Source organism: Chrysochloris asiatica, unplaced genomic scaffold, assembly GCF_000296735.1.
Source record: "Chrysochloris asiatica unplaced genomic scaffold, ChrAsi1.0 scaffold00009, whole genome shotgun sequence".
NCBI lineage: Eukaryota > Metazoa > Chordata > Mammalia > Afrosoricida > Chrysochloridae > Chrysochloris > Chrysochloris asiatica.
In genome coordinates, this window is record NW_006408527.1 from 8,150,406 (window position 1) to 8,164,466 (window position 14,061).

At 35.0% G+C, this 14,061-nt stretch overlaps 1 protein-coding gene across 3 annotated transcripts in view; it reads right to left on the reverse strand.

The window, feature by feature from the left end:
* Positions 1 to 363: 363 nt before the first annotated feature.
* The window catches only part of RCOR3 (REST corepressor 3), a 77,862-nt gene continuing 64,164 nt past the window's right edge, over positions 364 to 14,061 (reverse strand). Inside the window, exons 10-12 of one of the 3 annotated variants that reach the window (XM_006834033.1) lie at positions 13,603 to 13,660; positions 3,896 to 4,137; positions 364 to 3,404 (exon numbers count right to left, since the gene is read on the reverse strand). In XM_006834033.1, the coding sequence (XP_006834096.1) occupies positions 3,060 to 3,404; positions 3,896 to 4,137; positions 13,603 to 13,660 (645 nt within the window). In that variant the 3' untranslated portion in view covers positions 364 to 3,059. The remainder of the gene's footprint in view (positions 3,405 to 3,895; positions 4,138 to 13,602; positions 13,661 to 14,061) is intronic. The other 2 variants (XM_006834034.1, XM_006834035.1) reach the window with 2 other exon arrangements.

Below are 14,061 nucleotides of genomic sequence, written 5' to 3' on the forward strand. Positions count from 1 at the left end.
ATAACTGATTAACGAAACTCGGTACTTTAACCACAGTACTTGCATTATTATTTTTTTTTAAATCATGATTTGTCACTTTCTTTGCTTGCTTTCTACATCTATTATGAATATTTTTTAAAAGCATGGTTTGGGTTTACAATTTTCATTCAACAATTTTTTACACATTTTGGTTCTTGACGTTAGTTGCAATTCTCTCCAAGTAACAACATTCTTCCCACTTTCTCTGGGCTCCAGCTGTCCATGAATCTTTCTTTCCTGTCTCCTCCTCCCCCTATCTTCTGAGCTTTGTTTTGGGACAAATGCTGTCCTTTTGCTCTGCCTTACATCTTATTTCTAAAAAGAATGTAGGCCTATATAAGACAATTTTACATTCTTTAATCTTTATTTTACATTCTATTTTACTCACTTAATTACAAACTTACATGGGACAAGTCTTGATAATAACTTACCTTTACCTCCATCCTTATTACATTTGAATTAAATTATACAGAATATTTTTCATTAAATTTACCAGATGTACTAACAGTATGATTTATTTTTAGTTATGTAATAAAAACAAAACAAAAAACACTTGGGTTTTTTTCAAATAACCCTGAAATTAATGAAAATGATCAATTAAGAGATTTCTAGGTTTTGTTTTTTTATATAAAAAATCAGTATTTAGAATTTCACAGTAAAGAGGTCCTAAATTCCTCATACAACATGAAATTATATAAAAATAGAAGACATAGACATCTTTAAATCTTTAATCCTTTGATTAAGCAGCAAGCATATCACTCTTCCAGGCCAAACACTGCTGAAACAAACAAAAAAAAATGACGTGCAAAATATTTACAAAATATGCAAAGCACACAATAAAGACATCTCACTATATACATGTATCATATTACTAATGAAGCTAAGATTTTTCTGTGTGCTCTATTGTACGTAAATCAAATTACAGCGATTCCCTCAGATACAGCACCTGGGCCCATGTCTGGGATAGAACATATTTTAAATGAAATCACAATATACTGGACAGCTGGACAGATGTTAGGGCTGACCAACTTGACTGACATATGCCACATGCTGTATACTGAAGGTCTACTGACAAGAGACAAGACAATAAAAGCAGAGATAAAGGTAAAGGTATAATATGCACATATGCAAGATTTAACTACTTAAAAAAATGCTTTAGATATTTTCTTTTAAGATCAATCACTGCCCCCACTCCATGGCTTTTGAAGTAAAACTTCTTGAATACTCAGAATTTTTAATCAGTTAGATTTTATCTGGTTACAGTCCAAGAGCAGGAACTATTGGAGATGATCCAATGATAAAGAAGGGACCCATTCTGGAGAATGATTTTTACATTATGACAGAACTTAATGTCCTGATGCAAAAAACTGGTCTAAATTTCAGAAGAAAAACTAATTCAGGAATTCATTTTCTCTCTCTTTAGAGACGATGGCAGGGATTATTTTTTTCGAATGTTTTGGGGAAAATACAACTTCTCAAAGCAAAGTCCTTAGATGCTGAACCTGTTGTGAAGTAGTTCTACATGTAATGAGCATGTGAACATGCTAACACATCTAGCCTTATGTTCCGTTAGTATAGCCACCTAAGGGATCTATCCCCTTGTACAAGTCATGACTCCAATATTCAATTGTTGGATAAGAAGTATTGGTAATACACTGCTGAAATACTGTCACATGTAACATATTCTTCATAGGTGCTTAATGATTATGTGTTGAATTGAGAAGGCTTGAAATACTTTGTTTTTATAAAAAGGGATCTCTTAGCATTTTAGTTAACAGCACAGTTGTGACAATATACTGATACATTTTAAACACAGAACAAATTCTTAATTTTATTTTATGAAATAATGTTGATGAGTTAACCTTTTAAACCAAACTCACGAGTACAGGTCGGCTGCAAGGAATACACAAATGCATCCAAACAGTACAACAGAGATTCATCAAGAAAACATCTTTTACATCAAGCGCAGACCATATTAATTAGTATGAAGGTGATATTAAGTTCAGAAAAACCAAAACATAAAAAGGGTATTGCAAATAAATGCTTTCATAGTCACCATGTCCACATAAATGACAAAATATAATTCTCTTCTAAAGTTCCCAAGTGTAGGCAACTACTAGTTAAAAAAGCACATATCATTTAAAAACATCAAAACAAAAAACGAATTTAACTCCATTTCCAAGGAATTTAAATGAAAGACATTCATTGTACTTGAACAAATTAAGTTCTCATCTGTATGTAAAATTATTATTCCAATCCTCTGATTACTGATAGATGACAGGCTAATGGCCTTTAAATAAGGACTCTGCACTAGACCCTTAATTGTATGTTAAAGGGTTAGAAGGTTCAGTACATTCTTTGTGATTTCATATAATTGCTTTGCAATTGATTAAATTGCTTTTTTTTTTTAAAAAGGAATTTACTAAAATCCCTTTGGAAAAAAAAGCAACATCTTTTGAAAAAAGGGATATGCAGCTATATAATTTCTTAAATATGCATTAAATCAACACATCAATATCTGAAATGCAGGCTACTTAGTCTTGCACTCCTAACATAGGAAAATGTTTATTTAAAAAAAAAAAAAAATTAAGTTAAAGAAAAAAAAAGTCAAACATCCTTAAGTTAAGAAACTTAAGGAGTTTTCACAATCCTAAATCAATATTCCTGTACTAAGAGCCCAGACTATGAAGAGGCTGGAATATGAAGAACTTCAATAAAATAAATATAGTAAAAACAAAACAACAACAACAAAACCTTGAATAGAATACTTAATCATTTTTTCCCCATTTATGAGATCACATCGTTGAGCATATATATATACTCTAGAAAGGAGGCTACCTGGAGGCTTTTTGTTGTATAACATTTTAGTTTAGTGAATGGAAACATTCTTAGACGTCCACTTATGCTATTCCACGTCCATAGAACGAGTTCGCAGCCTCAGTAGCTAGGAAGGATTATTCTTTTCTCCTTAACATCAGTCCAATGAGAACTGGCGTAATAATGACAGGTGAAGAGTTACTGCAGCTCTGTCCAGTTCAGCTTTAGTGCAGTGAGGACTGTGAATCTGTCTGAATTCCAATAAGCGATGGTGGCTGTTGACCACCAACTGTGGACAACACTGGTCTTGGGTTTAGACGGGGTGGCATAGAATTAGCAGGGCGGATGAGAGGTGGTGGAGGCTGATTTAACGTTGGCCGGGGCTGAATGAACCGAGCCTGTTGCTGGAGTGGAGGAGGCTGCCGGTGAAGGGCAGGGGCAGCAGGCAGTGTTGGACGAAGAAGTGGTGGAGGCTGGTTCAGAGTGGCAATGGGGGCAGTTGGTGTTGGAGTGGATGATGGGGCAGGAGGTGATGGACCCAAAGTCCGAGGAGCCTGTGGGGTATGTGCCTAGAGGTGAGAAAACAAAAATACACTTATGAGACGAGGGTTCTTAATGAACTCAATACAATATAGTTTGGGCTGTCACAGGAAAATCAAACAAAACCAAAACATAACACAGTGTTTATTGGAAGTACAAGCTTCTTTTATTTTAAACAAAACAAAACAAAACAAAACAAAAAAACAACAAAAACTGAAGGGGAGGGAAAAAAAAAAAAAAAGCAATGAAGCTACCAAACAGGCATCTTATTAGTAAACAGCTTAATATTGGAAATAGAAAAATAAGACTATGAAAGAACAATACACTCTCCATTCTTCCAGGATCAGAACTTAACATGTCATTATGACTTAAGAGTGACAAGAAATGCACCACTGAGGTAAGTGTATTGTCAACCTTTCACGCTCATTTAGCTAGTCCTCTGGTGGATTAACCTTACAGAACACCACACAAAATGGTGATTCCTCATCTCATATTAACTCAAATCCATACACAAACACACCTCCTCTTCTTCATCAGTGCTCTTCCCTGATGGCACATTAGAAGCACTTTTTGTCTCCTCCCCTAAAGTAGAAGCATCACCATTAGAAGCCTGGGTTCCTTGTTCTGCTTCCCACTCCTGCAATACCTCCTCTAAGTTAAACCGACGCCTGTAGTTTACAAAGAAGTTCTTCACTTGGCCAACAGTCTTGTTGCCAATTACATCTGCAATAGCTTGAAAATCTTTACCATATTTTCGGACACCTGGAAGGCAAAGTAAATAATACACCTGTGAAGGGTCAATAAGGAGAGCTGTGTGTACTATACATCATGCACACACAAAAGATACCAGCAATGAATATCCTTTTTGATCAACTCTGCTCATTTCTCAACTCTGAGATAGAGGCTGTGACAGCCGGGTCAAGAGATGAAAACTATCAATTATCATTTATTTCATCGAGACAGTCACTTGCCGTCAACTAAACAATCAGAAACTTACCAGTTTTTACATACTCAGTAATTTTCTCCAATCCTTTCTTGAACTCTCAAATACAGTCCATTATTGTAAAGCATTGAATTCTTTGTTCCATCCTCAATTCCACATTCATTTATTTCCCTAGTAGCCAGTCACCTAAATTTGAGCAACACCGTTTGTAAACAACACTGGATGGGAATGCACTGTTTCTTTTATCCCCTCAATGGACTGAGTGAGCAGCCTCAGGGTTCCCCATTAAGGAAGGCAATTTAGTTTCGGTTTTGGTGCTAACTTCAACATGATTACTTGCCTATTCCATCAGGTTACCAGGAATAGAAAAGAGGTAATGATTGAGACATCATAAGCAAGAGAATCGTCACAATCGGAGGGACAAAAAACACTAGAAAACATTCAGAGTTGGATTTGAATTTTTCTAACAGTTCTAAAGACTATATATACTAAGGATTCTTAGCTGTGATTTTCAGCCTGAAGAATAAGATTATGGTAATGGCTACTTGCAGAGCACTTGTTCTGCTCATTATTATTACCTTAAACTTCAAAGGGCTGTACAGTGTGAAAACCTACTTTGTCACTAAGGACGTTTTATTATGATGAAGAAGAATACTTGATTTACGAACTTTAGATTACCAATTATTTCACAGAATTTAAAATGATTTATATAATCAGATAATAATTTGTTCTTAGAAAATTCTAAGATGTTTACTCATTCATTTTAGAAAAAGATGCACTTTGCTCAAAATAGAAAGCTGTCAGAAACTTTGTTTTATAATCTGATAACTACTTTTTGAAGTATCATACTCAGTACCTCATTAATGACAGAATAGAGAGAGAAAAAACACTGATGCTTATGTATTAAAGTCTGTAATTCAATCTAAGCCGAAAGAAACGGGTTTCGTTTGTATATACATACAAATGTTTCTACATATGAAGGGATAATATGTTAATATTCCAGCAGAAATGCTAGATATATTCTCAAATGATAACAAATGGTACAAAATATCTATTACCTTAAAGCCCCAACACATCGTGACCTAATTCCCATTTTTAAATTCTGTCCTTATATTGAAAAACAGGAATAAGTATCACTGGCTATATTCTACAAGCTGGGCTTGAGTCTTTGGAGAAGGTTCTGGATCTTCGAGAATTTTGGTTGGCAGGTCTGACACTAATATCCTATTCTATTACCATATCCCATTGCTAATGTAGCTTGGGGTTGATAAACTATGGTCACTGGCTCTGTTCTCAAAGGGGTCTATAGATGCATATACATGATAACAAAGCAATAATCATGCTGAGGCTTAAGTTTACAACGTTTATCAACATAGATGAATTTTATTTTCTTAAAATATATTTGAATGTCACAGTTAAGTCTGCATTATAATGGCGATGAGGTTCAATGGAGGGCTTATTTGGAAATAAAAACCTGGGTTTATTTCACAGTTGAAGTCATTGTTACATACTCAAATACTCCTCTACTACCTAAACTTTGGAAAAAGCAACTTTATTAAAACAGTTGAGTTTCAGTGTCATTTCTAAAAGTATAATCTGATCATTTCATTGAAGAATAATGACTAATTAGATACCAGACACAGCACTCTTGTCTGTGAACTATTTTTTTTTTTTTTTTTTTTAAAGAAGAAGAAAAATCGTCTTTATTTTCAGAATACACAATTAACTATGGGTCATTGCTGGAAAACTTAACATAAAAATGACTAGTATTGAGTTTAGTAAGCTCACAAGTTAATATATAAATGCCAGTTGTACTTTAAATAATAGTAATAAACACTCAAGAGATAGAAACAATATAGCCCATATATAATGACATCAGCAAACCTGAAATACTTAGGGATTTATTTAACAAAATATGCTTAAGAGCTATATAGTGAAAATTATAAACCATTACTGAAAGAAATTAAAGAAGACATAAATAAATGAATATTTTGTAAAGACTGCAAAGCATCTAAATTAACCAAAACTATTTTGAAACAGAACAATGCTGGAGGATTTACTCTATCTGAATTCAAGATCTACACTAAAGGTGCAGTGATCAAGCAAATGTGATGGGCATAAGGATATCTTAGAGCAAAGGATCAAAGGAACACAATAGAGGGCAGACGGAAACCCATGAAAATATGAACAATTGATTTTGGGCATTGCTAAGGGAACTTAATGGAGAAAAATTAATCCCAACCTTCATTGTTATGTATGTATGTATGTATAGCTATGGATCCCTGGTGTGGCTCTGTAGGATCAGCACTGGACTATGAACCATACAATCTGCATTTCAAGCCCATTACTTACTCCTGGGAAACCGTACACAGGGTTGCCATGAGTCAAAACCAACAATACTCAACAGGGATGTCCATGTACTAACTTTACAAGTACTTAATTTACATCTTTTTGTTGTGTGCCATTGAGTCACTTCTGACTCAGTGACCCTGTTTAGGGTTTCTGAGAGAGGCTGGTGGGTTTGAACAGCCAACCTTATGGTTAGCAGTCCAGTGCTTATTCTAAATGTCCCAATTTGATGACCATGAGGTTAGAAATGAAAATATTATGTAAATGCAGGATTTTACCTTCTGTATCCAAGCAAGATTACATTAGGACTAATTCTGACTCTGTAAACCTGAAGATATTACAATCCTCAGAACATCTATTTGTTTAGCAAAACATAATGTAAACCTACCACTAAACTGGGAGTCCTGGTGTGGTGCTGTGGGTTAATGCTCCTGACTGCAAAGTAGGTTTGAACTGCAAGGTCAGCAGTTCTAGCTCACCAGCCACTTCTCAGAAACCCTATAAAGGGTCACTATGGGTCAGAATTGACTCGCTGGAACTTAACAACAAACAACCACCACTAAATTGTCCCCAAGTTTGATTCTCTTAAATAGTTCTTCTTACTCTATTTCTTTTGACCTTTCACATCTTTATTACAAAACAAAACAAAACAATTAAATAGTTCTTCTTACTCTATTTCTTTTGACCTTTCACATCTTTATTTTCTTTTGCTTACTGGATGTTACCTTGTCACCAACATTACATTTTCAAAGTTACAAACTCTAATCCACAGCTACTTTCTATAGCAGCTTTAGTTTTTCCAGAGACCTTGAATGTCAAGGACTTTTTTCAAAAGTTACTGAGGTTCTAATATAAATGTCTGTATGTTTACTGACACATAAACATGTTAGTCTTATATTATCTACTTTGCAAAATATTACACCTCAAATCACAGACTTCTGTATTCAGGATGATGATCCCACCCAAATAGTGTGTTGAGAATAAGTGTGCCAAGTACTAATCCCCTAGCCCACAAGATAGTGGGGCAGGCTCCTCTGGTCAAGAGCACCCTTACCTGTTTGTCCAGTGTGTTGTGACAAATTTCCTAATTATCTCTGTGTGCCATGATGAGAACAGGGTTGGGAAGTACTGGCCTATGGAACACAAATCAGCACCACATTACTACAGTGCTGAGTAAACAGGGCAAACTCAGGAAAAAGGATTGAGTTTTATTTCTTGTAAGGCTTTATTCTAGTTTCTTCCCAAATATTCCTGAAACCACAACACTGGCACATATAACTCACTTCTTTACTATTTTCACATTCCCAATGCTACTCAACAGCAAGCTTTGCTTAACAGGTAGAATTCTGAACTGCAGCTGGCAGGCAACCAGGTAAGCCAGTCAAAGACTGAAGAAAAGCCTTAATAATTTGGCTCCATTTAGAATGGATCCCCAGCTGTGATCTGGAAGGCCAATCTAGCTGGGGATAGTGCTGAGGAACAAAGAATTTTAACAACATACGGCATAAGCACTGCCTTAGTTTCCAATCTGTGTCTAGAAGGAAGGGTAGTCCATCCTTTTCCCATAGTGGATAATAACCAAGGCAATCTGCCTGCTTTATTATTAAGGGAGTTAAATAAAATGATGACTTTCTTATTTGAAGAAGATGTAAAAAAGGCTGACGCAATCACGCCATAGTCGCTAAATTATTTAAACTTCAGGGCAAGAGGTTAGTTCAAGGATCACTAGAAGAGAAATTTAGAGAATCCTTTAAGAAGCAAGGGAGCACAGTGGCCCTGTAAGATAAGCACTGGATTGTGAGCCATGAGGTCCAAGGTTTGAGGCCACCAGCTTCTCCATGGGAGAAAGATGAGGCTTTCTGCTCCCACAAAGATGTAAAGCCTCAGGAACTCTAAACAGGGTCGCTATGAGTCAGAACCAACTCCACGGCACTTAACCACAGTAACATACGAAGCAAATCGTCAGGAAAAGCTGCTTTTTTTTTCTTCAGTCAATGAAACAACTTGGCTTTCTACTCTGTGGCAGACAATATACCTCTTAATCTTGAATATATGTATTTTCAAAATTTTGTTTTGAGTATTAACATAAAAATATAATTCATTTGGATATTACATTTTATGAAAGTCTACATTACCTAATACAGAAACATCCATTCTGATTTTTTTAGTTTTGACCAGTAAGATGGCAATTTTAGGCACACTCATAAGTCTGGATGTGAAATCATAGAATTTAAAAATTATTAGTATTATAATAAGTAATATAAATAACTGATTTTGGTATGTTTAAAATATTATCTTTAAATCTGATTTTAGATTAAAAAAAAAAAAAAAAAAGCCAAACCATTAACAGTGGCAAGCTGCTTCTGGATTGTGTAATTTCAGGGGCTATTTTTTCCTGCATTTTATTGCAAAATTTCTAAGAGTGAGCATGTAATTAGAATGATAATGTTTTTGAGAAATATTGACATCTAGAAACTGCAGGAATGTGGTTGTTTTTTGTCAGTAAAGAATAAATGTTTAACCCAAACCATTTGGAAACACATACTTCTTTCCATTTCTTGTAAATCTCTTCAAGAACTGGGAGTGAATGAAGGTGGAAGACAGCTATACAGCGGGGGTGGGGGGGGGGGGGGGGTGGTGGGGTGGGGTGGGACAGTGAATGGTGCATTACAAACATTGGTTGGGGGCTAATGTCAAAGCCACACATCCTCCTTCTTATGTCTCTCCTCTCCCTTTCAGGTCATACACCCCATCTTCCTGGTCATAGTTTAAATTCCATCATAAAAATGGTGGAAATACTGAGTCACGAATTATTTGAAGAGTCCCAAAGGGCTAACAATACCTTTAGACTTCTACTCTGATGTATCTCTTATAAATAAACACTCTAAAGCAAACTGATGCCAATTCAATGCAAAGGCATGAATATCCTAGCTCCACTTTCTTTGACACTTCATGTCTTGTGCTACAATCTGTTTTAACTGAAAATCTATTTTTTCTTCTGCTTTATGAACCTTTCTAGTCTTTTTGTGTTTTTAAAGTATGAGATAAAATTGCTGCTGTTGTTAAGTGCCATCAAGTTGGTACCGACTTATAATGACCCTGTATAGGGTTTCCGAGGAGTGGCTCTGGTGAGCTTGAACCGCCGCCCTTGCCATTCAAAGTGACCCTGCAGTCCAGCACATTAACCCACAGCACCACACCAGGACTCCTTAGATGAAAATAGAAAAAAGACAATTTCTAAAAGATCATTTTATCTTAAAAAGGAATGTATATATGAGCTATAAAAAGAGATGGTAATATTTAACTCTAAACATGGCCAACTGGAGTATACTGCTGTTATTTTCTGTTTCTTATGAGAATGCAGGCAATATAAATAATTGAATATTAAAGTTGACATCTGGCTACAATGGAACATTTTGTTGTTGTTTATCCTAAAAGAGCACATACGTTTTAGTTGGGAAACTTACAGGTGTTTATTTATTTATTTATTTTTAAGCACTAAAAAACCACTGCCACTGAGTTGATTCAAACTCCTAACATCACTAAGTAGGGTTTTAAAAGCTGCAAATCTTTAAAGAAGCAGGAAGTCTTATCTTTCTCCCATTTTAAGTACTTAAAGACTATAAAATGAACATATTTAAAGTAAATGTGGCAAATATTTTATACCATGTTTCTGCCTGCCACATACTACAAAGTCAATGATTTGTACAATCATTAAAATTATTACTTTAAAAAAATAGCCAATTGTTCCCTTTCACATGAAAACAAAACACAACAAAACAAAAATTATCTAGAATCTGGTTCCTTTCTTAATTCTTGATAATGAAAAAATGAGTGCTATGCAAATAATCAAGTATGATTTTACAGTATATTTCTAAAAGCAGTGAGTAAGGAAGAGGGCTTCAAAAAGTTTGTGGGAAAGTAGAATTAAAAGGTATTTGGAACTTTACTCTGCAGTTTTTGAAGCCCCCTTGTATATATAAGCCATAAACTACAAACAAGAACAGCTCACCATTAATGCAAATACGTGAAGAGCATGATTGGTTTCAGTGTTGACATGGTATTTATTAAATAGAGAATTTAGGTATTTAAAGTTGGAAGAGGTGACAGAAAGTGTAGAAATAATATTCTAAGCAGACATTTTAAGAGGATTAAATTATCTGCATTTATAAAATCCCTACTGGGTTCTCTTGAATGTTGTTGAAATTTTAGCATAACTAGAACAAAAATTAACATAATGCGGTGATAAATTACAAAAACACAAAATTCCTATTTGGCCTGTGTATGATTTTTTCCCCCTTCCAATTATGGGAGAATGAAGAGAAAACTTATTTAACTATACATTACTTGGTGGTGGTGGTGGTGGTGTTGGTATGCCGTGGAGTCGGTTCCGACTCATAGCCACCCTGTACAGAGTTTCCAAGGCTGTAGATCTTTAAGGGAGTAGAAAGCCTCCTCTTTCTCCCATGGAGCAGCTGGTAGTTTCAAACTGCTGACCTTGAGGTTAGCAGCCCAATTCATAACCACTATACTACCAGAGGTCTCTATACATTGTTTAGTTAACAGCAATAGATAGATGACACAGGAAAGTGAGGTAGGATATTACAAGGGAGCTTCAAAAAGTTTTGGGAAAAATTAAACTAAAAGAAAATGGAATTTTTCCATGAACTTTTTGAAGCTCCTCTATATATATTTAAGACCCAAGAAATTTTAACATATTTTGATTTGGTTTTAAAACAGTCACTACAAAAAAAAAAAAAAAAAAAGCTAATTTAATAGTAGTTTAAGATGAGAACTTTGTACAGCAAATGATACATGTTTAAACTAATGCTATAATTATGTCCCTAAACACACTTAAGACTCAGTACAGGTGACAATTCTATATGATCATGTCAGCCACAATTCTGAGTATTACAGACATGTTGTGAGTAAAGGAAATAAAACCCGGCACTTTTTAATTCTCTTAAAGTCATGATTTTGGACACTGAAGCTTGACACTGATTTATTTATAACATGAAACCTGAGTGAAAACAAAAATTCCAAACTGTCAAAATAAAAAAAAAATAGACATAAACAAATTAAGAAAGCTCCTTAAAAATCCTGAATAGGCACATTTCTGTACAAACTGCTGCATTAGTGTAATTCATGTAAAAGTTACTTTGAAAACATGCAGAAGAATATGATATTGACTATCTCAGTACAGAGGAAATGTTTGGTTGTATCTATTAACACACCATGCTTTCATTTTAATATTAATAAGCAGAGATACTGTTCACATATACAGATCAAACTGTATATGTGAATATAAGCCTTGTCACTGCAGTTTCTCCTAAATGCAGCACTGCATATATCCAATCTAGCCATAAGATTCAACAGACACTACGAGCTACAGCAGTGTTGCTGAACACTGTCAAATCCAGAACACTGGACAGAAAGACATCAGCCCCGATTTTCTCAGAAGATCCTTTAACTGAAATAAGTACAGGATTAATGTATTGACCTTTAAGCAAATGAATACTGGAAATCAGGGTTCAGTTATTATAGGCTATACACTATCGAGGGAAACATACGCTTTATATGAATAAAAGCAATGCCTACTCAGAGTAACTGTTAGAGCTCTAAGTCATCAGAGTTTTAAGTGACTAGGAAGCATTGCTTCCTTATTGTTTAAACAAATTATAAACGATCAGTTTCTAATTTTGAAAAGCTGTCACTGAACCTCCTAAAGTCTAGTGCCAAGTCACTAAGGAGCCGAGTAATACCACTTGCTCAATGCACATGCAGCACCGGGCCTCCACAGCATCACACATTTCTCACTGTGAAACATGGTACTACCAAAAGGGAAGGTGGAGATCACCTTGTAAGCCCTCAGCCTCAACAGAGTGGCTGATTAGCTTTCACTTTCCCTATAAACTAAATTGCAGGAGCATCTATCTATCCATCACTCTTTAATTACATCATTCTTATATTTGGATGATGGCTGCCTAGCATAAAAATTAAATATGTCCTCTGATGCACATCAGGATATCTTTAAATATATGCTTATGTTTCACTACTAGAGTGATTAAACACACCCTTACTTGTCTCCAATCTGTCACACTAGCCAGCCTAGATAAAAAACTATTAACCGTAAGCAAGAAAATGGGCTCAGCCATGAAGAAACAAAATGTCAACCAAACTTTAAATTATACAATCAGTTCTGCAGATAGTTTACCTTGAGAAGAAGAAAAAAGCAACTCACAAAGTTAAATAAAAATATACAATCTATTCTTTAATTAAAAAATGAGCCAATCTAAGTTTATGCTTCTAATTTGTCCATGCACACTTATAATAAAAAGTGTATTCTGCCATATAATTTACTTTCAATAGTGCATTGAAAACACCATATATGTAATTATAAAACTTTAAACCGTCTCTCTTTAAACACACACACACACACATGCATGTATGTCTGCATATATACATATAAATATTATTTAAATTGTGGTTTCTAAGTCAGGATTTTAAGCTTTAAGCAGCACATTTCTTAAGTAAATGATACCCTGAAAGTTAAGCACATTGTTACTATTTTTTAGTACCAAATAGAGAAACAATATAGAGTATTTGGAGAAACCAGAAATATATAATAGTTCATTTGTGCTTTTAACTATGAGTGGCACGGTAAGAACGAACCCAGTTTCAGGGTTGCTGTAGCAGAAGCGTGGAGAGCCTGACCGACTTCCTTTCCATCACCATCACTTTACTTAGGGTTGAGATATTCAGGGCCCACACACAGGCTCAAGTACAACACAGAATTCCTGGTTCACCTGGGCTTTGCGGTGAACACAGGAGCTCTTGACCCATTTCTAAAGAAAGGGGAAGAACTCTATGTAGTCCCCTTTCATGAAAAGTTAAAAATAATTATTAACAACAAGAACTGCTTATCTTTAATATACCTTGTACTGCTAGAAGCTGCTCCTCTGTGGTCCAACGGGCATTAATTTTCTGATTTGACTACAAAATTAAAGAGAAGTTTCCTAATGAGGATGTGAAGACAGACATTTTTCCAACGTGCTTATTTTTTTTTTAACTTTTCACCACATCACAGACACACGATTACTAAAACTCTAATTTATGAAGAATTACCTTTCAGAAGGATTAAAAAACATATCCTACATTACCTTTAACCCACACAGAAAGATAATGAAAGGAAGATGCATCAATATGAGAGAATGAATATTCTGCATTTTATTCTAGCCAGGAGACATTAAAACCTGAGAATATCCATGAAAGTAACCACTCCATTTTCTGATTACAATGTCCCAATTACATATCACAGATAGCAATTTTAGCCATGTTTTAAAAATTTTGTTGTTGTTGTTAGGTGCTGTAGAGTCGGTTCGACTCATAGTGAT